At 52.0% G+C, this 26,135-nt stretch overlaps 2 protein-coding genes across 8 annotated transcripts in view; both read left to right on the plus strand.

Annotated features, from left to right (window-relative positions):
• MKNK1 (MAPK interacting serine/threonine kinase 1) overlaps nucleotides 1–11,755 on the plus strand; it is a 45,821-nt gene extending 34,066 nt beyond the window's left edge. For 3 of the 6 annotated variants that reach the window (XM_059884588.1, XM_005204753.5, XM_059884589.1), the window contains 6 exons: nucleotides 831–886; nucleotides 5,244–5,339; nucleotides 6,849–7,043; nucleotides 7,698–7,862; nucleotides 9,060–9,103; nucleotides 10,434–11,755. In XM_059884588.1, coding sequence (XP_059740571.1) covers nucleotides 831–886; nucleotides 5,244–5,339; nucleotides 6,849–7,043; nucleotides 7,698–7,862; nucleotides 9,060–9,103; nucleotides 10,434–10,683 — 806 coding nt within the window. In that variant the 3' untranslated portion in view covers nucleotides 10,684–11,755. 6 annotated transcript variants of the gene reach the window in all.
• Nucleotides 11,756–11,836: 81 nt separating this feature from the next.
• On the plus strand, nucleotides 11,837–25,056 carry KNCN (kinocilin). 2 transcript variants are annotated; one of them, XM_024984173.2, is made up of 4 exons: nucleotides 11,837–18,345; nucleotides 19,386–19,454; nucleotides 20,119–20,193; nucleotides 22,157–25,056. In XM_024984173.2, the coding sequence occupies exons 1-4, from the start codon at nucleotides 18,195–18,197 to the stop codon at nucleotides 22,234–22,236; spliced, it is 375 nt and encodes a 124-aa protein (XP_024839941.1). In that variant the 5' UTR covers nucleotides 11,837–18,194; the 3' UTR covers nucleotides 22,237–25,056. The 2 variants fall into 2 exon arrangements, with proteins under 2 accessions (XP_024839941.1, NP_001178235.1); NM_001191306.1 differs by lacking the exon at nucleotides 19,386–19,454 and having other exon boundaries at nucleotides 18,195–18,345; nucleotides 22,157–22,236.
• The last annotated feature ends 1,079 nt before the right edge of the window (nucleotides 25,057–26,135 follow it).

The following is a 26,135-nucleotide window of genomic DNA, read 5'->3' on the forward strand; positions in this document are numbered from 1 at the left end:
TTCTCCAGGCAAGAACACCAGAGTGGGTTGCCATTTCCTTCTCCAATGCATGAAAGTGAAAAGTGAAAGTGAAGTTGCTCAGTCGGGCCCAACTCCTAGCGACCCCATGGACTCGAGCCCACCAGGCTCCTCCGTCCATGGGAATTTCCGGCAAGAGTACTGGAGTGGGGGCAGGCAGATTCTTTCCACTGAGCCACCAGGGAAGCCCAAAATACGGGGGAGGTTCTTAAGAACAGCACCCTTGGGCCAGAGCAGTCCTTGCTCACCTTCTGATAGGACTGTCTTCTACATGCAGAGCAAGTAAGAAGGGAGTCAGACAAGCTTTGGGAGATTTGTTAACTAACTCTCAATCCTCTGAATATTCAGGGAGTCCTACTGAAGGAATCTTTTTTTTTTTAAGTTGGCCACACAATAAGAAATGAGGTAAAGTAGTTCCAGCCCCCTGAGATGCTCTTAAACAAGACACTAATTATTTCTTCACTGCTGTTCCAAGCAGGGCTGTTTGGGGGGCTCTTTGCTCTGGTTCGTGTTAGGCTGCTTACTCAGGGTTGGCAGTGCAGTGCTGAGAGGTGGGCTAGCTGGGATTCATTTAGCCCTTCTTATCCCTGCCAGACTTCTAAAGCTTCTGCTTCAGAAGAACTTGCAGAATCAACTGGGCTTTCTGTTTGTGTCTCTGGTTATTTCTGACTCCTGTAGCTCGTTGATTTTTTAATGTACCATAATTGGGAATTAATCTGCGAACAACAGCATTTGGAAAAAATTAATTGTGTGTGGAATGTTTGATAATTGTGTGTATATGTTAACCATTTCTTTGTTCTTTGTCATTTCAGGCATTGCTCATCGTGATCTGAAGCCAGAAAATATACTGTGTGAATCTCCAGAAAAGGTACCTGGGGCCTGATTTGGGGTGTCACAGTTGACACAGACGCAGGGAAGCCATCCTTACTTTCAGTGTAAATCATCAGCGGCTCTCTCAGCCTCAGTTGAACTGACTGTTACAGACACGTGAGAGTCTTATCCTAATATGTAGAGTTTCTACGTCCCAGGCAGGGCTAGTCCTGGGCCCTTCTGTGTTCTTTATGAGCAAGTTGCCGTAAACCTAAGAATCTGTAAAATGTATGAGACCTGAACACAGTGATTGTTTTCTAGTCCACTGCACCTACGTTTAGAGCACTAGATGTGAGTCAAACAACAATTCGATCTTACATCAAGCAAATCTCGGCTTGTGAATGACGTTTATGTTACAGAATGTATGCCTGCTATCGTCTACCACTACAAGCTATAGTTAGGAAGCAAGTTCTTAAAAAGGGTTTCTGCTTCCATTTTTATTTCCAAAGGTACCCATTAAAAAGAAGACATTTATACTTGGTGTTGAACAAATGCAACCTATTCTTTTTAAGCTATTGGATTTATTTACCTATTTTTGGCTGTGCTGGCTCACGGCCTTGGTGGTTTGCTGTGTGTGGGCTTAGTTGCCCCACTGCATATGGGATCTTAGTTTCTGGACCAGGGATTGAACCCATGTTCATTTGCAGGCAGATTCTTAACCACTGGACCACCAAGGAAGTCCCCAAATGCAACCTATTTTAATCTTTATCTTAAGCTGTTACTAAATGGAAGTGTTTGCATTTCCATAAGCATATGTGAATTTGACAGATTCTTTGTTAGGAGAGTTTAAGCATGGGTTATTTTGATGGCCCACATTCCTCGCTCTGTGTGTATACATGTACATATTCACGATACACGTGTCTTGGAATGGATTCGGAGAGAGCTCATAAATAAGGAATGACTGTGAGGGAACATGTGAATCAGCCTGCTACTAGAATGCTTTTGTGGGAGATAGAAATAAATTCACTCAAATAAGAGCTTGTGGCTTCCTGTCCATTGCTCTGGCATAAAACTATAATTTATCATGATTATAATTATGGTTAATATTAATAATTATGTTTAACATTTTTTGAGTACTTACATTGCGCCAGGCACTTACACTTATTTCACCTAGTTTTTATAAAATCTCATGAGGTAGATACTATTATTTTCATTTTATGGAGATGAGGAAACTAAAGTTTAGATACAGTAAGAAATTGCCCAAAGTCACTCAGTTGATAAGTAGCAGAAATTAAAACTTGGAGAAGAGAATGGCAACCCACTCCAATATTCTTGCCTGGAAAATTCAATGAACAGAGAAGCCTAGTGGGCTACAGTCTGTGGGGTCACAAAGAGTCAGACATGACTAAGCAACTAACACTTTCAGAGATTAAAGCTAAGGTAGTCTGATCCCGGACTCCACTGGTGCTCTGAACCACTCTGTCATAGCACCTCTGATTTACAGTGTACTTTCGTATCCTTTGTTTCATTTGATCTTCATAACACAGGTTTGTTGCCCCTTTTTATGGTTGAAAAATGAAAATTAAAAGAGACTAAGTGTCAAATGACATCATCAAGAAAGTGAAAAAGCAACCCACAAATGGGAGAAAATATTGCAAATCACATATCTGATAAGGATTTAATATCCAAAATATGTAAAGAACTTCTAAAACTCAACATCAAAAAGACAATGTAATTAAAAAATGAGCAAAGAACTTGAAAAGACATTTCTCCAAAGGAGGTATACAAATGGCCAGTAAGGAAAGATGTTCAACATCCTTAGTCATCAGTTCAGTTCAGTCACTCAGTTGTGTCCGACTCTTTGCAACCCCATGAATCGCAGCACACCAGGCCTCCCTGTCCATCACCAACTCCCAAAGTTCACTCAAATTCATGTCCATCGAGTCAGTGATGCCATCCAGCCATCTCATCCTCTGTCGTCCCCTTCTCCTCCTGCCCCCAATCCCTCCCAGCATCAGGGTCTTTTCCAGTGAGTCAGCTCTTCGCATGAGGTGGCCAAAGTATTGGAGTTTCAGCTTCAGCATCAGTCCTTCCAATGAACACCCAGGCCTGATCTCCTTTAGGATGGACTGGTTGGATCTCCTTGCAGTCCAAAGGACTCTCAAGAGTCTTCTCCAACAGCACAGTTCAAAAGCATCAATTTTTGGCGCTCAGCTTTCTTCACAGTCCAACTCTCACATCCATTCATGACCACTGGAAAAACCATAGCCTTGACTAGACGGACCTTTGTTGGCAAAGTAACATCTCTGCTTTTCAGTATGTTATCTAGGTTGGTCATAACTGTCCTTCCAAGGAGTAAGTGTCTTTTAATTTCATGGCTGCAGTCACCATCTGCAGTGATTTTGGAGCCCAAAAAAATAAAGACTGACACTGTTTCCACTGTTTCCCCATCTATTTCCCAGGAAGTGATGGGACCAGATGCCATGATCTTCGTTTTCTGAATGTTGAGCTTTAAGCCAACTTTTTCACTCTCCTCTTTCACTTTCATCAAGAGGCTTTTTAGTTCCTCTTCACTTTCTGCCATAAGGGTGGTGTCATCTGCATATCTGAGGCTATTGATATTTCTCCCAGCAATCTTGATTCCAGCTTGTGCTTCTTCTAACCCTTAGTCATCAGGAAAATGCAAATCAAAACCACAGTGAGATACCACCTCACATCTACTAGGATGGTTATAATACAGAAAACAGAAAATAAAAAGTGTTGATGAGATGCCACCTAAGAGGTAAACAAAACCACTTAAGCCACCTCTCCTGCCTGACTCCTGGACACACCCCTACCTTCACCCCGTTAGGGAACAAGCTCACCATGCCCCTGGGGGTGAGTAAACAGGAGAATTTGTTGCTTGTTTTTGCTCCCCCTTGCTGCAGCAAGGACCCCCATAAAGCCTTACCTGATTTTGATGAGTATGTAGGGAAATTGGAACTCTTGCCCATTGCTGGTGAGAGTGTAAAATGGTGCAACCACTGTGAAAAAGTTTGGCAGTTCTTCAAAAAGCTAAGCATAGCATTACCGTAACACTCAGCAATTTCACACCTGTGTATATACCTAAAAGGGTTGAAAACAGAGACTTGAACACCAGTGTTCATAGCAGCACTAATCACAATAGCCAGAGCTGGAAACAATCCAAGTGCCCATCAACAGATGAATGGGTGAACAAAATGTGGTACATCCATACAATTGGAATATTGTTCACCTATAAAACGGAATGATATTCTGACACATGCTACCACTTGGATGAACCATCTGGACACAAAAGGACAAATTTTGTGTGATTCCATTTAATGAAATATCTGGAATAGGCAAATTCATAGAGACAGAAAGTAGGTTAGATGTTACTAAGGCTGGAGAGAGGGGGAATAATTTATTGCTTAATGTATACAGAGTTTCAGTTTGAAGTGATGTGAGGGTTTTGGAAAGACACTGGTAATGGTTGCACAACAGTATGAGTATAATTAATGCTACTGAATTGTAAACTTAAAAATAGTTAAAATTTATATTATATATATTGGGTTGGCCACGAAGTTCATTTGGGTTAAATGAACTTCGTGGCCAACCCAGTATTTTAACCACAAGAGAAACTAAGTGAAAAGGAAAAGGGGAAGGGTAGACTATAAGGGAGAGCCAATGAAGGGAGGGAAGAAGGCATAGCAGGCAAATAGTGAGTGAGGACTGGCACTTTGACTCACCCACTGTGCTGCTTCCACCTCGCAGACCATTCCCACACCCTGTGTGTGCACAGCGGCCTCACGTGGCTGCAGAGATGATCTGTGCCGTTTGCCGTCTGAGGTGCAGTGTCCAGTCTAGGGGAGCTGGGCTGCTACATTGCTGCTGCCCAGAGTAACCAGCCCTCCTAGCCTGAGGGATTTCCTGGAACATAGAACTTTCAATGCTTAAATCAACAAAGCCCCAAGCAAGCAAAACCTGGTCAGTCACCCCAAGCCACCTGAAGTGGTCAAGGGTTTTGTGCAAAACTCCTTTGCCCTGCAGTGAATGAACTACAAGGGATAGTTCATACTTAGGGGATACATACTAAGTTCTCTTAACTTCTGAGTTGCAGCCTGCACTGTTGGCAGGAAGTCCATAGGTTTGCTCCTGTCTTCTAGCAAGTCCACAACAGTCTGACCCCAGGTGGTACACACATTTTCCCCTAGTCAGGAAATAAGGAAAGAGCACGGGGAAGAGGACACCTTAGGACAGACGCTCAGGTGATCTCTAGTTCACTCAAGGAGGGGAAAATGACCGCAGGTAAAGCTGGGCTGCAGTGTGGCGGCCGCATGACTGTACCCACACATGCTGTCTCCTCATGCTCTTTGGTTGCTCCTCTTTGTAACTTTGCTTCCTGCTCTCCTTCTCAGGTGTCTCCAGTGAAGATCTGTGACTTTGACTTGGGCAGTGGGGTGAAATTGAACAACTCCTGCACCCCCATAACCACACCAGAGCTGACTACTCCAGTATGTATGGCCGGGCACCTGTGCCCTCTCCTGAGCTCCTGTCCCCAAAGCTCTGGAGACAGACTGAGGGCTGGGGAAGGGAAACCAAGTGTATCTACTGCTACCTAAGTTGCTTAGCCTGACTTCTTGTCTTGATAACCACCCCCAATCCCCCACCCCTCCCCTACTCAATGAAACTGACATTGGACCTTTTAGTTTGGGATGGGTGCACTGCTAATGAGGAGACAAGTTGTATCTATAAGAACTGGCTGAGTCCTGACCCCTGTCCCAGGTGACAGGCACTACTCCCAGGCCCACCCTTTTGCTCATGGCGTGTGGACAGCTCCCATTCCCACCACAGAGTTGGGGCACATCCACTTTGTGGTGAGGATGAGGAATGTCTCTGTGGTGTGGTGAGAACTGAGAGGTCCAGACTCTCTGCACGTAAGCCTGGCCAAGTTATCCTGTTGCTTCTCTCACTTCCCATTTCCTCCCCAGATGGGCTGCTGGAAGCTATTTCTTCCTCAGACATGTCTTGTACATACTGGCTATACTCTAATTATTATATAGTTCTTTTGAGATCTGCATGCTTCATAAGTGAGTTTTCCTTATAATGTTTTTTTAAGACTTGTGATTAAATATGCCCGTGTCTCATCCTAAGCAACATTATTAGAGATGTTTCTGTATTAGCTTCTACCACACTGAGGTACCCTGTTTTCAAAGTCATTAACTCTAATTGCCAATAACAAAGAAAATGTCCTTTCTGCACTCGCCATCTTCCCACCAAATTAGTTTTGTATGTTGGGAGTTGGGAGGAGGGTTGTCTCCCAGTGAGCCTGCAATAATGAAGAGGGGAGTAAAAGGAATTTATTTTGTTTTTATCAGCAGCTTTCTGTGCAAGGTTGGGAGGAAGGAATCCTGGTTTCTTGTCCTAGTTTGCTACTGATGTATTGAACAAACCCCCGTCCCATTCTAGTCCTTGGTTTCACCTCCGTAAATGGGAGACCTGAGGAGATTGGCTTTGTTCTAAGAGCTCTCCTAGCTTTGATGGTGTCTTAATTCTAAATTCTTACAGAATGCTCAAAGCTAGCAGGGAGGTTTGGCAGGACTTCACTTGAAGAAATCCTTGCTTTATGGAATTGGCCGTCTTCTGAGAGCTATGCTCCCGGGACATGGCAGTACCTGCTCACTGTGTGACTGTGTGCGGAGAGCCAGTGCAGGGAGAGATGCCTGGAGCTTCTTGACCAAGGGTCTCTGCATATTGCAGAAGGACCTGAGAAGATCATAGGGGTGACCTGGAACTAACCGGGCTGTGGATCATAGAGAATGCTAGGACTCAGGTGTCAAATGTCCAGTGACCCAGCTTTTCTAAGTGCCTTGGTGGCACCTAGCAAGCTCTCTGGCTGACTTTCCTGACAGCTTCTTCCTCTGCAACTCCATCCTCTCGCTCAAGTCCCATCACAGTCCTCTCCCTGGACTGAGCCCATCTCTTCTCTGCCATTCCCCCTTCCCCATGTCTGGCCCCCACAGTGCGGCTCTGCAGAGTACATGGCCCCCGAGGTGGTGGAGGTCTTCACGGACGAGGCCACTTTTTACGACAAGCGCTGTGACCTGTGGAGCCTGGGCGTGGTCCTCTACATCATGCTGAGCGGCTACCCGCCCTTTGTGGGTCACTGTGGGGCTGACTGTGGCTGGGACCGGGGAGAGGTCTGCACAGTGTGCCAGGTGAGCCCAGGGCCTGCTGCGGGGTCAGGGGTTGTGGGAGGCCAAGCAGGACAGGGCTCGGTGCTTGTGCCTGATCCGGAAGCAGGTGGATCGTGCCCTGTCCCTCTCTGGCCAAGGGCAGCCATCAGGTGAGATGGAGATAATCAGGCCCTTAGCCACTGAGCAGTTCAGGGGAGGTTGTTAGAGAAGATCACTCCTGAGCTGAGTGAGTCTTAGGGGCAGAGTCTGGCCCCAGGGGAGGAGAGGCACAAGATGCAAGTAGAAGGAACAAGACGATTGAAGACAGGAGGTTTGTAACAGCTGCATATGTTGAGGGAGGAGGAGGATGGATAAGGATGATGGTGGGGGGAGAGGAGCCCAGGGATCTGGACGGAGGGCTGAGGAACTGGGCGCTATTCTCTGGTTGCTCGTTCCTCACTAGCCGCCCACCCGGCCGCCCAAGTAGTATAGCCATCGCACCCACCCAGCGTGTTCTGTGCAGTTTGACAATTCAGGGGAGGGGAGGGGCTGGGGAAGGAGCCCTGGCGGGAATTACCCGGGCCACCAGCTGCACCTGCAGCTGAGAGCGATTGGATCCGTATGATCAGACCATGACAGGTACACCCTGCCCACTCCCTGGCTGCTATGGCCTCAAGAGGAATCTTCTTTACCTAGAACAAGCTGTTTGAGAGCATCCAGAAAGGCAAGTATGAGTTTCCTGACAAGGACTGGGCTCACATCTCCAACGAGGCCAAAGACCTCATCTCCAAGCTCCTGGTCCGAGATGCGAAGCAGAGACTGAGCGCTGCCCAAGTTCTTCAGCACCCATGGGTGCAGGGGGTGAGTTACCCAGGGAGAGTGCATCCACCTCTTCAGGCCTGCAGCGAAACCATGAGGAAGCTCTCACATCCTGGTGGCTGACCTCAGCTGAGGGGAGTCGGATGGCAGCTTCATCCCCTGTGCATAGAGAACTGAACTGACCTCTGACCTCACCCCATGCTGACCCCTTACAGATATCACTGACTTGGACCTAACCTTGACCACACACTAAGCCCCTAGGTGACCCATGTGTCTCTGGAATGGACAGAAGCCTCTAGGAGATTCACCACATGCTTCCCACCCTTGGCAGAGGCACACAGCCCAGGGAGCAGCCTGGCTGGGAGCACCGCCACTTACACAGAAGTGCCACTACCTGAGAGTGTGCAAAAGCAGGGCCTAGCCACCCTGCTTGCTGTGCAGCTGCACTTGGGGCTCATAACTTCTCCTCCTGGTGCTGGGGTCTGGCTGCAGCTTTCCTGAGAGGCACATGCTGCTGTTTTCCCCAAGGAAGGATCCAAGTTTTCACTCGAAAACATTGTTAAGCATCCTCCTCAGTTAATCATGATAGCAGACCCTGTCCCTCCAAGGGGTCTGCCAGACCTCCTGTGATCTTACTGTCTCGTTGGTCTGCCAGGCCCTTGACCCTGGGGCTGGTTGCCAGCCCCAGTTACAAGTGGGGACCCAATCCATGGGTCTCCAAGTGGCTAATTCCCAGCCACCCAAGAGCTGCTGTCTATACTGAGCATCTGCCACATGACACGCTCTGGCAGTAGTGGGAGGAGCAGGACCAGGGTCCTGTCTTCATGCTCTGATGGGGAGAGGGAACCAAGGGGACATGAGGATAGGATGGCAGATGCTTATCTAAAGTGCTCAGGGCACCACAGGACAAAGACCCACCTCTGCTTGGGACAGGGGTTGGGGGGCAGTAGGACAAGGTGAATGCCTCACGGGGATGTGACCTGGAGCTGGGGTCTCAGAGGGTGATTAGGACTTCACCAGGGAGAGAGAGAGAGAGGGCTCTCCATGCAGAGGCAGCTGGGTTGGGTGCTGTACCTTGCTTGCTGTCTCCTTGGAAGGTCTGACTCTGCCTGCATGCCTGGGCAAGTCCCTGTGCTGGGCCCGAAGCTCTAGTAAGCTGCCCCCTCTGCTGGCTTGGGTAGGGGCCGCACTTGAAAGAGGGGGCAGTGCTTACCCACACATCTGTCCTTCCCGTTCTAGCAAGCTCCAGAAAGGGGACTCCCCACGCCGCAAGTCCTCCAGAGGTAAATGCTCCTGTCACACTCAACTCCCTTCTTCATTTGGCTTTAACTTTTCCTTCAAGCTCTCAGCCATGCTGGGGCCAAGGTGGGGGACGTGGAGCCCATCTCTAAGCTCAGATGTCTGGCCTCCCTCTTCCCGCTTCTCTTCCTTGTCTCCCTCTACAGTAAATCTGCTCCCTCTCTTCTCTTCCACCTGGTTTGCCCTGCCCCAATATCTTTAATATCCCTCCCTAGGCTGTTTGCAGAAGAAAAACCTGTTTTGTGGATCCTCATGATTCGTAACTGGAAATCACTATTTACAGGCCAAAACACACCAAGGTTTCCTTCTACTGCAGGGGGTTGTTAAAAGTAGCAGAAATCCAGGGCCCTGTAAGGCAGAGGGACCAAGAGTCATATACACTACTAGACAGACAATAATAACAGCCACTGTATAAGAAATACCACCCACCAGGTTTTGTACTAAGGGCTTTGCATGTGTTGTATCCCATAAGCTTTACAATAAGTTTAAAAGAGGGATGTTCCTATTGCTCCCATTTTATAGATGAGAAAACTGAAGAATAGAAGTTAACTTAAGGGTGCAGTCCATAGGGCTGCAAAGAGTCAGACATGACTGAGCACACACGCATACACCCAGTAGCCTAGGGAGTGAGACTTTGAACCAGATCCGTTTGACACTAGTGCCTTTTAACACCAGATCGTGTTCCCAGTGAGCACTCCCTATTTCTCAAGAGCCAGGGCTAAAGACTCTGGGAGCCAACCTCCTGGCCAGTTTCTCAGAACTAAACAGGGAAGTCTTTCACTTTATAGTCACAAATCATTTGAGTCCAACTTGGGTTCCTCCCTGACTCTGTAGAGCTGCATCAAGAATCTTTGAGGCTCCAAACCTCAGGTCCACCTTAGAATACTGATTCAGCAAACCCAGAGCCAGGTTCTGGGACTCAGACATAAAGGCATAGCCCCAGCTCTTGGAACCCCCTATCCTGACGGAGAGGGATGTATGTGGGTGAGTTTCATGTGCCGTGGCCCTTCCTCTGATGGAGCTGTGTGCAGAGCCCTGAGAGCTCAGAAGAGGGGGCTCTGGATAGAAGGGAGCGTTTGTCCCAGCTCTTAAGTCCAGAGACTGTCCTTGAGGCTCAAAGCCTCTCTAGTCCCAGTGAGTCAGATTCCAAACCCATGCAAGAATCTCTTTGGGAAGAGCAACCTGTGCCAGCTCGGAAAAGTCCAGTGGGAGCACAGAACCGCAGCAGCTGGGGCAGGTGTAGGGGAGCTGGCCAGCGGACCCCGCTGAACCCTGCCTCCCTCTGTTCCGTACTCCTCTCCCCCATCCCTGCAGGAATAGCAGCACAATGGACCTGACGCTCTTTGCGGCTGAGGCCATCGCCCTTAACCGCCAGCTGTCTCAGCACGAGGAGAACGAGCAGAACAAGCTGGCCGAGGAGTCCGAGGTGCTGGCTGAGGGCCTCTGCTCTGTGAAGCTCTCCCCTCCCTCCAAGTCTCGCCTGGCCCGACGGAGGGCGCTGGCCCAGGCAGGTCGCAGTGGAGATGCGCCACCTAGCCCGACACCCACAACACCAGCGCCCTGACCCACTCTGGGCCCCAGGCCTGCCAGGCCCTGCCACCCTGGAAACCTATGAGAGGCCTGCTGTGCAGCTCCGTCCAGGCCTTTTCCTCCATGAAGGCTCTCATCCTCCTGTCCCCAGAGTCCTCATGGAAAAAGCTTTTTCCAAAGTGGGGGAGGGTCGTCTTTGAAAAGGAAAGCAATCACTTGTCACTTTGCATAATGGCCTGCGGCAGGGACGTCTCTTCACTGGGCTCCTACCCACCTGCTCACCCACCCGTGGATGGAGGATCCAGCCCACTCTCACCGCCAGGCAGCTGTAGGGCTGGGGCTGCGGCCTTCAGGGAGCCAGCCTTGAGAAGCGTCCATTGACAGAGGCTCTTCCCTCTCACCGCACTGTCACCCGCTCTGGCGGTCCTTCCACCTTCCTGTGTCCTCCGGATGTCCTCCCCCATGGCTAAGCGAAGCCGTCCCCTCAATTCAGGAAGCCAGATCAGTCTTCCAGTCGATGGCGCAGAGAAGCACATAATCTTTCTTTGCTGTGACCGAAATGTGTCCCTCATTTATCATCATCCTTGTTTGGGGTTGCTGCTAAAGTCAGTATTATTTTGTTTTTAAAGATGCGGGGTTTTTTGTTTGTTTGTTTTTAACCACACTCTTCCAGCAGAGATGAGACTTTTAACTCCCACTATGAGCCCATGGACTTTCCAGAGCTCTTGGCATTCACCCTTCTCTCCTGAATGTCCATGCATTTGGAAGATCTTAATCAGCTATTTCTGTTACTCTTAACTGGTTTTAAGCTGTTCAGACAATGAGTGACTTAGAGACCAGTTTGCTGCTTCCTCCCTCGGGCTTGTTGCGGAGGGCAGTGCAGGTCTGGGGCAGTGAGGAGCTCTGTGCCTGATGTGGTGTGAGTTTGGAGGCTGCCCAGCCACCCTGGTTGGAGCCATGTGGTGTCCGCTGCTGGTGAGCACAGAGGCATATCCAGCATCAGATAGCTGAGCTGCTTAGTTACCCAAGAAAATTGATTTGCATATGTCATGTTTATACGGTGCAAGAACACATTGCACTTATTTTAATAAAACTGTTTTCAATTCTGGTGTCTTCCTGGTGGTCCTTTCTTCACCTGCAGTCCTGAAAAGGAGACAGACCTTCTGGAGAGGGGCTGAGTCTAGCCGAGGGGGTGGAGTGCCCCTTGTCAAGACGTCTAAATACAGCAGTTCATTGGATCCATGACACAAGGTGAAGGAGAGATCATTGCTTCTCTTTTTTAAGTGAGGAAATGAAATTCACCTACCATCTGTCAATCTCTTACTCTGTGCCAGGACCCAGAGAGAAGTAGGAAGCAGCCTCTGCCTTTTAGGATCTCCCATGAGGTGGAAGAGGCTGTGTCAGCAGCCTTCATGCAAGCTAACCTCAAAGAGCACTTCGACAGGTGTACCCTGTCCCCAGCCCAGCCCACCCACCCAAGCAGAGCAGAGTCCCCTGTCTGAAGCAGCACTGAGACTTCCTCGAGGCTCCATTGTGTGTCCAGGACTGTGTTTGTCCTCCCAGAGTTGGCAACAAAGAAAAATGGCACCTCCATCCATGTGTTTGTCTAGCAGAGGGCTTCTGTGCCCATTGCCCTAGTAATCCTCAGAACCAGACTCAGAGGGCTGTTTGGGAAGGGCTTTTAGAAATTCCCAAGGAGGATGTGAATTTGATCCCTAGTCGGAGAATTAAGATCCCACATGCTGAAGAGCAACCAAGCCTACCTGCCACAACTTCTGAGCCCAGGTGCTCCTGACCATGTGCCACAGCTAGCGAGTCCATGTGCCACAACAAAAGGTCTGCATGATGCAATGAAAAACTGATCCAGCCAAATAATTAAAAAAAAATTTTTTTTAATATTTAAAGGTACAAATTTTCAAAAAAGAAATTCCCAAGGAGGTGGCAGAGGGAGGTCCGAGTGTCAGGGCAGTCAACTGGGCTCTGCTGCTAGCTCTTCTCCCTGGGAGAGCTGGAAGCCGAGACGGGGTGCAGGGCTCTTTGCTGTGGGGGCGAGTCATGGGCCAGGCTGCCAGCTGTTGTGCACTGTGAACCGTCCGTGGTGACGAGGATGTACTTTCTGATGATGGTCATTTCTTTGCAGGAACCCTTGCCATCCTTGCATCCCTTCATCTACGCAACGTGGGATGGGCTGGATAAACAGGCCTACAGACTCTGAGCCTTTTGACCCTAAGTCTCCCTGTCCCTGGAGACTGGGAACCAGGGTGTGAGTCTTGTCTCTAGACTCCAACCCCACTCTGGTCAGTCCTCCAGGTTGGCCCAGCAGGGTGTGACTTATGGGAGCTTCCTGGACCAAGTAGTCCCCCATCCTACTCACTGGGTGCACCTGGCAAGATCTCTCTTGTCCATGGCTCTGCTCTCCCAACCACTGTGCCTACTTCGGTTTTGCTGTCATTCTCATGCGCTTACTGAGTACTTTCTGAGAAGCTCACAGGCATCTCATTTAATTCTCAGCAGTCATATGAGTTACAGTGCTATTTTATGGCACTTAACATGAAAAACCAAGCAGAGCAAGGAAAAAAAAAAAAAAACCCAGCTTGCCCACAGCTGTAGAGCTAGGAAGGTGAAGTGGAATTTTTCCCACAGAGACCTGATTCCCAGAGCTGTGCTGCCTGGGTTCAAATCCCAGCTGTTTCACTTACTGGCCTTGGGCAAGTTACTTAATTCTCCAAGGGTCTCAGTTCCTTAAACCAGAAAGAAACTGAGGAAGCTAATGCTTATCTCATGGTGCTGTTGTGAAGTTACAAATTAATAAATGTGAAGTATTTAGAGCAGTTACAAGCACACATAGTAAGTGCTCCATAAATATTAGCTGTGATTGTTGTTGTTTAGTTGCTAAGTCGTGTTCAACTCTTTTGCAACCTCATGGATTGTAGCCCACCAGGCTCCTCCTCCATGGATTTTTCAGGCAGGAATACTGGAGTGGGTTGCCATTTCCCTTCTCCAGGGGATTTTCCCAGTGCAGGGATTGAACCCACATCTCCTGCATTGGCAGGCAGATTCTTTACCTCTGAGCCACCAGGGAGGGAGAAGGCAATGGCACTCCACTCCAGTACTCTTGCCTGGAAAATCCCATGGATGGAGGAGCCTGGTAGGCTGCAGTCCATGGGGTCGCTAAGAGTCGGACATGACTGAGAGACTTCACTTGCACTTTTTCACTTCCATGCATTGGAGAAGGAAATGGCAACCCACTCCAGTGTTCTTGCCTGGAGAATCCCAGGGGCAGGAGAGCCTGGTGGGCTGATGTCTATGGGGTCACACAGAGTCGGACACGACTGAAGTGACTTAGCAGCAGTAGCAGCAGCAGCACCAGGGAAGCCTGTTAGCTGTAATAGTTGTAGTTATTAATGGTCTCCTGGGCCAGAATTGCTCAACTGGACCCCAGTGATGAAGATGAGAAAAGCTTCTTGTGTGGGTGAGATGGGTCTGGGCTTTCCACATGGGACTGACCTCTGGCCCTTTGTGGGATTCTCCTGCTGACACTCTGCTCTGCCCCTCTGAGCCAGGGTCCCTGTCCCCAAAGGGCAGCTGCTACGCCAGGGGAAGAGCCAGGTTGGGGGCCAGGGGCCCTGGGTTCTAGTCCTTCCTTTGTCATTTCACTGGTGACCTTGGGAAGTCTCCTGCCCTTTCTGGGGACCAGGCCCTGTGCCTGGCTGTGCTGGGGCAAGGCAGACATGCTAAGTGAGGCTCTGGAACCTGGAACTGTGGCAGCCAGTGTCCCAGCTCTATGTTCATGCACTGGCTGCCCTTAGAGGAGGGTGGCAATGCCCCAGACTCAGGCTGGCAGGCCTCAGCCCCAGCCCGTCCTGATTCTCAAGGACCCTGAGCACTCCTGTCTGAGCTCCATGGGGGGGGTCGGGGACAGTGCTGGAGTCTTTCTCCCTCTGAGGGTCCACCTTCCTGAGCTCTGAGGGCCCCTCCTCCCTCCTGGCTGACTGCCCCTTGCCAGATCCAGCTCAGTGATCAGCGGTGCCTTGGTCCCATGCCAGCTGCTCCAGCTGCTGAGGTCTGAGGGGAGCAGTGAGAAGCAAGGTCCCCCCCCAACGGTTGGCACTTGTTGCCATGGTAGCAGTTGCCTTGGAAGCCGCTTCCCCGACTTCAGCTTCTGAACAGTCTGGGAAAGCTGCCCATCCCCCAGGGGATCAGTGAATTAATCACACTCCTTTCCAGGGTCCTTAGCCCTCAAGGAAAACAAACAGAACTAAACCAAGCTGACATCTTTCACCCACCCTTCCTCCCCATCCCGTGCCACTCTTGGACTTCATGCTTCTGGGAAGGAAAGAGCACAGGCAGGCCCCCTCCAACCCTCCCCTTGAGAAAAAGAGATTTTCTGACAGAATTCACTGGTAACCCAAGGCCCAGCCACACTCTGGATCCAGGGGCCTGGAGGACCCAGGCTCGGGGGGTGGGGGGCGGTTCTGAGCTTGGGGGTGAGGAAATGTGGGGTGGTCAGGCTCTAGAGCCTTGGGCTTCCATCTCATTTACCTGTGACAGCAAGTGCATCACCCAAGGGCAAGCATACATTTGCTTTTTCAGAGCTGGTATGGCCAAAATTGCTGCAGGAAAAAATTAGCAAGTCTCCCATCTCTCCATTTGTAATCAGTCCTGGAGAAGGGAATGGCAAACCATTTCAGCATTCTTGCCTTGAGAACCCCATGAACAGTGTGAATAAATAGAAGAGGAGATGTCACACTTTTGCAGTGGCCTTTAGTGACACTCCTGTCACGAGGGAACCAGGCAGGACTTGGCTGAGTCTTCTGAACACAATGTCTCCCACTGATGGTGGGGTTGCCAATTCGTCCCACCTCAGAGAAGACAATTTAGAGATGTGCTGGCCCCCTTCCCAACTGAGCGGGGAAGCTGGACGCCAGAATCCATCGTGGACTTGGGCTGTCCATCCACCTCCCCCTGTCTCGGTGTCCCCATCTGTTCTGGAGAGGAGCTGGGAGGTTCTGTGATCTTTTCGCTGAGGATGGCTCTATGTGTCTCTCCTCCACAGTCTCTGCTCTGCCTCTCTGCCCAGAGGGATTTACAGTGTCAAAGAAAATCTCTAATTTAGAACTTGTCTCCAGTTTTTATAGATTAGAGTGTTCTGGAATCAGAAAATCGCAATGCACAGGCACCCCCGACTCCCCTGCCATCCCCATCCCCATTCACCAGATGAGCAAGGTGAGGCCCACAGTGGGAGGCTCCCACCTCAGAGACGTGGAACCAGAGCGCTGTCTTACTGATGGCGTGCACTCATCACCCTCAGCCTGACGACAGGAGAAGAGCTGGACAGGCCTCGCCCAGCCAGAGTTATGAAAACACTTAATGGAGGCCAAGGGCATTGTAGGGGGTGCTCAGGTTCCCAGAGCTTGATGTCTCAGGAACACATTTCCATGGACAATTATTTTGATAGCTCTTTCTAAAACTAGTCAGTGGGGGATCAGTTACGTGTGACAGAGACAGGGCTGTCATTTGATGCCTAATTAGAAGAGTAATCAGACCTCATCCTGGTGAGAGGCAGAGGGGATGCTGGCAGCTGCAGCTGTGGCTGGAGATGCCCACCCCCAGGGGCTTCCCCAAACGAGGGCCAGGAACATGGCTCAGGGTCCCCTTGCTGTTCTGTGGTCAACCCTCCTTTCTCCACACCTTTGAGTTCACACCTGCCCTGCTAGGTCTCACTCCAGCTTCCTGGCGGGCCCTTCCCTCAGCTGAAGCTCAGTCAGATGTCCTTGGTCTTCCCAGGCTTCTATCCCCACCAGGAAAGCCTCCAGTTAAAGACAGAGCTCCCATGGTGCCCGCGATCAATCCAAGATGGTTGTGCAGGTCTGAGACCACCCTGAGCAATGTCCTTGTGTCCGGAAGCCCACTGCAGGTGCCCTCTAGCCATTCGATGGCGCTCAGTCCCTGAACCTACCCTTAAGGGGCTCACAGTCTACAGAAGAGGCAGAGAATAGGGACAGGTAGCCCACACTGATGGTGACGTGACCACCCAGCTGCCATCAGGAATGGCTCCTCAGAGCTGGGGCTGCCCAAGCAGGGTCCTGCAGGATGAGGGGTCTCCAGGCGGCAGGAGCCATGCATACATTCAGCAGAAGGGCCACAGAGGAGAAGGCAGCCAGGGGCTGTGGAGGCAGGAGGAAGCCAGAGGGTTTCCTACCATAGCCAGGCTATGTCAGGTGGTAGACATGGAGGGGAGAGACAGGCGATCTAAAGAGAGGCCACTGGGGCTGGTGATGGGACCCCGGGAACTGTGGTGATCCATAAAGGGCCAGAGAATGCAGCTAGTGCTGAGGGCTGGCCCAGGGTACCGGACAGGGCTGGGCCAGGCTGGGGTGGGTTACCGCTGCCTGATCTTCACTTGGTGGATCCTGAAAGTAGGTCAGACAGGCTGGACAGAGCTCGGCCTGGAGGTCAGGAGGCGCCAGCCTCATGCCAATCTCCAGATCCCAGCTGCTGATAACCCGGCCCCTGCCAACCCCTTCTCCCACCCTGCCCCCACCACTGCTCCTTCCTGTTAGCCTCCCCACCAAGGACCCCAAGGGGAGCTGGAGGGGCTCCCCTTCTCAGCCCTCTGCAACTAAACGGGAACCTACTTGAGGAGAAGAGACCATCCTCACCCTGCCTGGGGCCCAGAGAGGGCCAAGGTGGGGGTACAGAGTGGACATGGAAGGACCCCCTCACCTCCTCCTGGCCCTGTCGCTGTTCCTGTCTGTCTCTTGAGCCTCATCCAGGTCTCCTTCCAGGTCTCCGTCTCCAGGACCCCAAGCAGGGGCCTTGGGTTCACCTCCAATCAAAGGAGCAGCAGAGTGGGTCCTGAGCATGTGGCCAGGAGTCCTCACATCTCTGGCTGCCGAGCCCCATATGAAGCCACCGACTCATCCGGCCCCTTCCAGGACCCACAGTGGAACCTGGGCTGACTTCCCTCATGGGCCTGTCGGCAGCAACTCACATTGCAACCTCATGAATAACTCAGCACCTCCTGCTGCCTACATCTCTGAGGAAGCCTGGTCCTCTGGACCCCCTCCCCCTTGCAACCATTGCTTTAAACTTTAATAGGCTGAAGCTCACTGGCAGCCGATCAGGCTCCAGGGACCTGGGGCAGGATGTCCTGGGCAGGGGAGCTCAGGCTGAGCTCTCCAGAGAGAAGGCTGGCAGGGGAACCCCCAGGGTGCAGGCCCAGCTCTCCAGAGCTCTGGCAGCCAAGGCCTGATGTGGTCAGGCAGGAATCCTGAGACTGGCTTCCAGCTTCAGGAGCCTATAGGGGAGGAATAGTAAGTTGGGGTGACCTGGGAGAGATCCTCACTCAAGGTGGGGACCCTGAGACTGTGGTGGGATAGGGTTGCAGATAAACCCAAAGGTTAGCAGTCCAGAATCTTACTGCCCAGAGACTCTCTTCCTGCAGGTGAAGCTCCAGCAAGGAGACACCCAAGAGAACCGAGACCTCCAGAGCTGTTTCAGGACAGGCTCTGCTGGTGGAGGCAGTGCCCTAGGCAGGCCTGCATGGACATCCCCATCAGCAGCAGAGACTTCCGCTGCCTGCAGCTGGCCTGCGTGGCCCTCGGCCTCGTGGCGGGCAGCATCATCATCGGCGTCTCCATCTCCAAAGCTGCAGCTGCCGTGGGCGGGATCTTTATTGGCGCTGCTGGTCTCGGTAAGAAGGTGCTGGGCTCAGAGAGGGACCTGGGGCGGGGGGTGGGGTGAGGGGACCACAGCCAGGTGAACAAGAAATGGAGGGAAGAGCTGGGTCATCAGGAATCAGTTGGGGAGGATAGAAGTTGGAGGTGTGAGCAAGGCAGCCATCAAGGGTACAGGGAGAGAGAGGGAGGCTGGGGTGAGATTCCCACGGCACACTGCAGGGGTGAGGAGGCGTGGAGCAGAAGCTGGTGAACACTGCTCTCGAGCCACTCCTGCTCCGGTTCCCAAGTCCCAAGCCCTGGGCTCTTGAGTTAGTGTTAGGACTCATAAGCTTGTTCCGGATGAGTTGGTAGGGGGTGGGTAGAGAAGGACAGAGGTCTCTGTGGGACCCTCCTTGAGCCCTGACAGGATCCAGCTCAGACAAAGGGTTTCCTTTTCTTTCCTGGAATGTTGCCATAGCAGATCTGTCTATCCAGGCATCTGTCTGTCCGAGCCAGGCCCACTGATATCCCCACAGTGGTGCTAGGTACATCCCACATCCCCGGGCAGAACCAGAAGCACCAGGTCAGTGGGCTCTGGCATCTGCACCTATGAACTCAGGCCAGGGGCCAAAACCTTGGGGAGTGACAGAGTAGGACCCATTCTTCCGCGACCCCCTCCCCAGCTCACTGAGGAGCCTCCGGTCCTGCCCTTGGGAGCCCTAGGGGAGGGTGGGGAACCAGAGCTGGGGGGTGCCAATGGGCCCATTTCCAGCTGCAGAGGAAGGAAGAAACCAACCTGCCATCGCCTGGGCAGGGTGGAGCCAGGAGCCTAGGCCTTCACAGCCAGTAACCCCTTCCCCCAAAGGCACCGCTCCCCACCCCCTCCTGGGTCTGGGTGTTGGGGAATGCCCCCCACTGGTGCACACACTCCCAGGCTACATTCACACACCCACAGTCCCAACCCTGCTCACTCACGCTGCTCCCATTCACACCCAGAGCCCAGCCCCAGCTTCACACAGCTCGCCTAAACAGGCTCCCTCCTCACCATGAAACCCCTCCGTGTCTCTCTTCTTAGGGCTCCTCATCTTGGCCTACCCTTTCCTGAAGTCTCGGTTCAACCTGGACCACATCCTGCCCACGATAGGTGAGTCCTCTCCCCCACCCCCACCTCCTCCAAGAACTGCGTGAGACCCTCTGTGTGTGAGTCTGCAGCCCACTGTGCAGTACAGCCAAGCCCACATGAGTGACTGTACTGGCTGCGTGTGTTAGAGATGCTGTGTATGTGTGTGTATGTTGTGTAGGCATTGTCGTGACTGCACACAGACTCCAGCCTTCCACTAAGTCCCTGAACCGGCTCAGAACACCTAGAACCCCCATGTCCCCTGATAAGTTCTTCTTCTTCCCCAAAGCCTCCGAGGCCTCCAGATAACCCTACTTCATCCCTGAGCTTCCATGAAGACCCTCTAGCTCCCTTGAGACCTCAGGACCCTAAATAGCTCCTCACCTCATCTCAGCTCCCCACATAGGTGCTCCCATCTTCGTCAGCCCTACACATTCATCCCCAGTTCTCCCTAGGACCCTCACCTCCTTAAATATCTGCTGTCTTCTCCTTCAAGGGCCCATTTCTTCCACCTTTGTTCCCCTCCCCAAATCTGCGCAGATCATGTGGGAGACGTAAAGGAAGTAGTGGAGCAAAGACAGCAGCCAGGATGGGGAGTAGACAACTGGAAGGACTTCCCTTCCTGTAGCTGGACTTGATTTGAGAATGGCTTAGTAACCACAAGGCTTGTGGTGCTCTCATCCTACAGGGAGCCTGAGAATCCACCCCCAGCCAGGGGCAGACCATGGGGAGGGAAGATCCAGCATCAATGGAAATAAAGAGGGTAAGTTCCAGAAATTCCAGAGTCTACCTTCCATCTTCCCCTCTGGGTACACAGCCCAGAGAAGCCACCATGATGGAAGTGCAAAGAGGGCTTCTCCAATCACAGGGAGGCAGAAGTGTTGCATAGTTCTTCCACGAGCTTAGTCAAAACGCTTCTTGCTCCCAGCGAGCTCAGCCCCTCTGGTCCCCAAGATTTCTCTGTCAGGCCCAGTACAGCACCACACTGCCCTCCCTCCCCCAGCCCAATGCCCAGTTATCTTCTCACTCTCCTCTCCCATAGTGGAATCCAACTCTCAGAGCTGGTACCCTAAACTGGGCATCTCCTTCCTCCTCCATCCCGCCACACTGGGAAATTCCAGGGCAAGAGTTTCTCAAAGGTGCCCCCGCCCCCAGTGTCTGCCACCCATGGTAGGATGCTGAGTACTCAGCAAAAGGTTCCATCCCAGACGCTGTTCCAGGCACTTTCCATATGTTGATTTGTTTCATTCTCAGAACAGCCATATGAGGCAGGTCCTATAATTAGCCCCACTTTATACAATGGGGCAACTGAGGCCCAAATTGCCAACATCTGTTGGACCATTGAAAAAGCAAGAAAGTTCCACAAAAACATTTACTTCTGCTTTATTGACTATGCCAAAGACTTTGACTGTGTGGATCATAACAAACTGTGGAAAACTCTTAAAGAAATGGGAATACCAGACCACCTTACCTGCCTCCTGAGATATCTGTATGCAGGTCAAGAAGCAACAGTTAGAACTGGACATGGAACAACAGTATGGTTCCAAATTGTAAAAGGAGTACATCAAGGCTGTATGTTGTCACTCTGCTTATTTAACTTCTATGAAGAGTACATCATGAGAAACGCTGGGCTGGAGGAAGCACAAACTGGAATCAAGACTGCTGGGAGAAATATCAATACCTCAGATAGGAGATGACACCACCCTTATGGCAGAAAGTGAAGAAGAACTAAAGAGCCTCTTGATGAAAGGGAAAGAGGAGAGTGAAAAAGTTGGCTTAAAACTCAACATTCAAAAAACTAAGATCATGCACTCAGTCCCATCACTTCATGGCAAATAGATTGGAAAACAATGGAAATAATGAGAGACTTTATTTGGGGGGCCTCCAAAATCACTGCAGATGGTGACTGCAGCCATGAACTTAAAAGACACTTACTCCTTGGAAGAAAAGTTATGACCAACGTAGACAGCATATTAAAAAGCCAAAGACATTACTTTGCTGACAAAGGTCTGTCTAGTCAAAGCTATGGTTTTTCCAGTAGTCATGTATGGATGTGAGAGTTGAACTATAAAGAAAGCTGAGTGCCGAAGAATTGATACTTTTGAACTGTGGTTTTGGAGAAAACTCTTGATAATCCCTTGGACTGCAAGAAGATCAAACCAGTCCATCCTAAAGGAAATCAGTCCTGAATATTGGAAGGACTGATGTTGAAGCTGAAACTCTAATCCTTTGGCCACCTGATGCAAAGAACTGACTCATTGGAAAAGACCCTGATGCTGGGAAAGATTGAAGGCAGGAGGAGAAGGGGACAACAGAGGATGAGATTGCTGGATGGCATCACTGACTCGATGGCCATGAGTTTGAGCAAGCTCCGGGAGTTGGTGATGGACAGAGAAGCCTGGTATGCTGCAGTCCATGGGGTCGCAAAGAGTCTGACATGACTGAGCAACTGAACTGAACTGACTGAGACGTAGGGAGGTTATGAGACTCAATTGGGAAGTGGTGGGGCCAGAAACTAGGCCGTCAGCCCCCAGTCCTGCCTCTAACTCCCACACCATGTTGCTGTCCTGTTGAAGGGCTACTCTGACCATCCATGTCTCTTTAAACCAGGCTGCCCTCCAAGACTCCCTCCCTCCCCATTCTATCCCCTCTGACCCCAGGTCCCTCTGGGAGGCTCTGACCCAGAATCTGTCCACTCAGCCGCCCTGTCCTGGTCTCTCCCACAGGAGCCCGTAGCAGCCTGTCCACCGTGAGCAGAACCCTGGAGAAGCTGAAGGCTGGGGGCCGGGGGACTGGGGAGGGCTGAGGCAGGGGCTGAGGGGTTGCCCCCTGCCCTGTGCGCTCTTCCCCCTGCTCCCCCAGTCTCAGAGCCTGCCTGGATCTGAACCTGAGAAGAACCAGCTCCTGGAGACGCCAGACCTGCATCCGCAAAAGCCATTGGAAATGGATTCCTGTGATGGGCGGGGCTGGGACCAAGGTGTCTCTAGTTTCAGAAGGCTCTTGACCTGGATCTTCTCTCTGGACGGCAGCTCAGCTTTCTTCCCTTTCTGATCTCCTGACTGGCTTCTCTGGAATGTGGGGCCCAGTGATGCCCCAGTCCCTTGCTCCAGCCTGGCCAGGGAAGTGAGCTACAAGCCCTCGGGAACCACAGCCGGGTTTTGAGCCCTCAGCCCCGAAGGCCTGGCCCTGGGCCTCAAGAATTCACTGGCTGGATGGAGGGGCCGGACCAGACTCTTCTGAATATCAGAAGCTCTGAACCACTCCTCAGGGACAGGCCCCGAGCAGCAGTGAACCAGACAAGGGGCAGAGCTTGGAAAAACGAAGTGGCCACTGCCTTGACAGGAGCCCAGGAGGCAAGGCCGGGAGGCTTTCAGGAGGAGGCGGCTCCTGAGCTGACCCCTGTGCTGAGACTCCTGGGGTCTGACTCCACTGTTTAAGGCTTTTCAAGATCAGACTGCAGATAAGACCTCCAAGCCTTCCTCTCCTCCCTACCCTCTCACTGCTCCTGAGCAACCTAAACGCATCCGAGCCCTGGCGCTGCCAAGCCCTGGCGCTGCCAAGCCCTGGCCCGTGTTCTGGATGTCCCCTACTCGTGCCTCTCTGCCTATCAAACCTCCACCTCTGAAGACCCCCTTCCAAGTGTCCCTCAACCACAATGCCCTCCACGTCCTTTTCCACCAGCCTCTGTCTCCCTCTCTCGACACTCTCCAGACAGGTTGAAATCTCCTTTTTCACAAAACAATTACTAATTTTGTTTAAACCTACTGCCTATTGCCCTTTTCCAGTTAGCATAAGCGTAGACAGTAAATGCTCGATAAATGTCGCTGCTGCTGCTGCTGCTGCTAAGTCACTTTAGTCGTGTCCGACTCCTAGCGACCCCATGGACTGCAGCCCACCAGGCTCCTCCGCCCACGGGAGTTTCCAGGCAAGAGTACTGGAGTGGGATGCCATGGCCTTCTCTGTAAATGTTAAATGGCTTCAGTTTGATGGAGAAACAATTCCCTAGGCTATCCCTGGAAAGCCACTTCAGGCTCCACGTATTCACAGGGTTTGGGGCCGCAGACCTGACCGGTGTGTGACTGTGCAGAAAACATTGCTCCTCCCTCCCCACTGCTCCTCACACGCCTGTGCCCTCAAGGTGACCTCTGAGCAGACTTCTGCTCCATGTAGCTCCTGTCCTGGTAGGGGAAAGCTCCTGTCCTGTAGCTTGTCTGTCCTGAGCAGAAGACAAGCTATGAGGAGTCTCATTCTCCAAGGATCACTGCAGATGACGCCTCCTCTTGGAAGCCTCCCCTGATTCTCTGTGCTCCATCACAGCCCACAGCACTCTTAGTGGCCTCTACTTCCCCCCTTCATTAAAGTAGGGAGCTGACAGCCAGGCACATGGAAAGTTCCCAGTGGATGTTGGAAAATTACATCAAAAGTAGCAGAGACCATCCATTGTACAGATGGGAGTTGAGGCTCTGCAGGAAAAGGAATCAAGTCCCACAGTGAGACATTGTGGAGCCAGACCTCGCATTCAGGATCCTTCTCTCTACCTGCCCAAAGCTCTACCCTCTGCTGCCCTCTGCACAGGCCCCAGGGGTCTGACCACAGTGGGATAGAGCTCCATGGATAGAATCAGTTGCCCAAATGCTGGTGGGCTGGGGAGTGTTTGGTTCCTCCAGCCCAAGGGAAGTCAACATTCCCCTCCTTCCATTTCCCTCCTTTTCACGTCCCTCCTGCCTGCCCCATGCCCCTTCTCCTTTCCCTCAACATCATCATAATGAATAATTCAGATCTGGTTTCCTTAATCAATAAGGAAACCCTTCCTCTGGTCCATCTTCAGTCTTCACCAGCAGCACCCCAAAGAGATGCCCAGGGGTGGATGGGGTAGAAGTGGGGAAGGGGGAGCCTGAGCCATGGGGATTGTGGTCCCCACCTCACCCACCATCAACCCTTCCCAGACATGATCTCCCCCAGGCTGGCCTATGGTATCCCAGATGCCTGACAGGGTCAGATACAGAGTAGTGCTGGGGATCAGAGTGCAATAAATTAAGAAATGAACACATGAAAAGGCGAGAGCTACGTCCATTGAGGAAGAACTGTGTGGGGGCTCAAAGGACCCTTGAAGCTCTGGGAGTTCTCCAGGCCTGGGCCTGTTTCTTCTCTTTCCCTGCCCCAGGTTTCCTGAGTCCTCCCTTCCCCCCAGTCCAGGTGAGTGTCTGCATACCTCCTTCCCAACTGACCCACCCCCCGCCCCTGACCTCCCCCACCTCCTCAACCTGGTCTCAGAGTGGCCACGTGGAGTCACTGCCTTCTCCCCATGCATGCTTTGGAAGGAGGTGAGGTTGGGCCTAGCAAGCAGGGATGGTGTGGTGGGCAGTGTGATGGGAAAGCGCCCCTTCCCCTCTGAACAGATCCAGAACCCTCCATTCAGCATGGGAGTGAGGGGACAGAGAGAGGTCTTTGGACCCAGCCCTTTCAGCAGTCTATTCAATAAATGAAATTAGTTCTGTCCAGTAGCCTCACTCTGACCTCAGCTGTGGCTGTGCTGGCCAGTCTTGGACTGAGTGCTGAGAATATACCAAAGGTGGGGGGTGCTGGGTCCAGGCAGCCCCCTGGAAGTCACATCCCCACTGGGTCAACCCAGAGAACTGGAGTCTGTGCCTGTGATAAGACTCATGTCCTGGTTCTGTGCACCCCCTCACCAGGTGAGGGGCAGAAGAGGTGAACCAGAGACTGAAACCTGGAGCCACAGTATCTTCATCCACATATGGAAGGGTAGTGGTCCCTCCCAGACCACTATCAGGAGGAAGGTTGCCTGGCATGTGATTCACAACAGGGCGGATTTATGAATGGCTAAGTGAATGAATGAAGAGAGGGTTGGAGATGCTCCTCCAGCTGAACTCCCCAGATCCTGGAAAATCAGCACCTCAGACTCCCACAGTCCTTTCCAACACAGTCTAGCCTGGAGGCGCTGGTGCCCAGCACTCCCTCCTCTGTCTAAGAAACCCTTACAAATCCCACCAGGAGCTGTATAAGGGGCTCACGACCACAGCTCTTTCTACGGTGCAGGATTGGTGGAGGGTGATTGGAGAAAGGGTGCTGAAAATAAGACTCATGTCTGGAAAAATCTTCCTGCTCCCACAGTTCCATCCCCCTCCCACGCCCAGGGTGGGGAATCTCCCGCAGACTGAAGACAGAGCCAGTGCAACCTACACCCCTCACTCCAGAGTGAATGGCAAGGTATCCATCCCGGACTCGGACTCCAGAAGTCCAGACTGGAGAGCGTGTGGGCGGCTGGGAGTTCACTGCCAGGCGCTTGAAAAGCGTGAAACCTAGAAACGGGGAAGGGAGAAGGGCGGCGCGGAGCTGGAGCCAGAGAGGAGAGGACACGGTGCGAACGATGATCCGTGGGGGCTCAAAGGGAGCAGAGGAGCCGCCACGACGCTGAGAGGGACGCTCAGAACCTGCGCAGCCCGCAGCCTGCCACTGGCCCCTCCCAGTCCCTGGCGGCTGCTCCCTGGCGCCCTCCTCCCCCGCCCACCCGCTAAGCCCGGGATCTGCAAGCAGTCAACCAGGTGAGTGAGGGGGACCAGCGGCCACTGCCCTATCCAGCCCTATCAAGTGGGCGCCCCGTGGCTGCCCTGCTCTCTAGGGATCCTTCCTCCCTTGAAGGGCCCCAGGCAGAACCAACCAAGAAGTGTTCATTGAACTGGCTCA

This window comes from Bos taurus, chromosome 3 (assembly GCF_002263795.3).
Source record: "Bos taurus isolate L1 Dominette 01449 registration number 42190680 breed Hereford chromosome 3, ARS-UCD2.0, whole genome shotgun sequence".
Classification (NCBI taxonomy): domain Eukaryota; kingdom Metazoa; phylum Chordata; class Mammalia; order Artiodactyla; family Bovidae; genus Bos; species Bos taurus.

Bases quoted from the DNA above. Each gene is read 5' to 3' on its own strand.
- KNCN (XM_024984173.2), top strand. From the start codon at position 18,195: ATGGACATCCCCATCAGCAGCAGAGACTTCCGCTGCCTGCAGCTGGCC. The intron at 18,346-19,385 runs GTAAGAAGGTGC...CTCTCTTCTTAG, and splicing joins TATTGGCGCTGCTGGTCTCG to GGCTCCTCATCTTGGCCTAC. The intron at 19,455-20,118 runs GTGAGTCCTCTC...CTCATCCTACAG, and splicing joins CCACATCCTGCCCACGATAG to GGAGCCTGAGAATCCACCCC.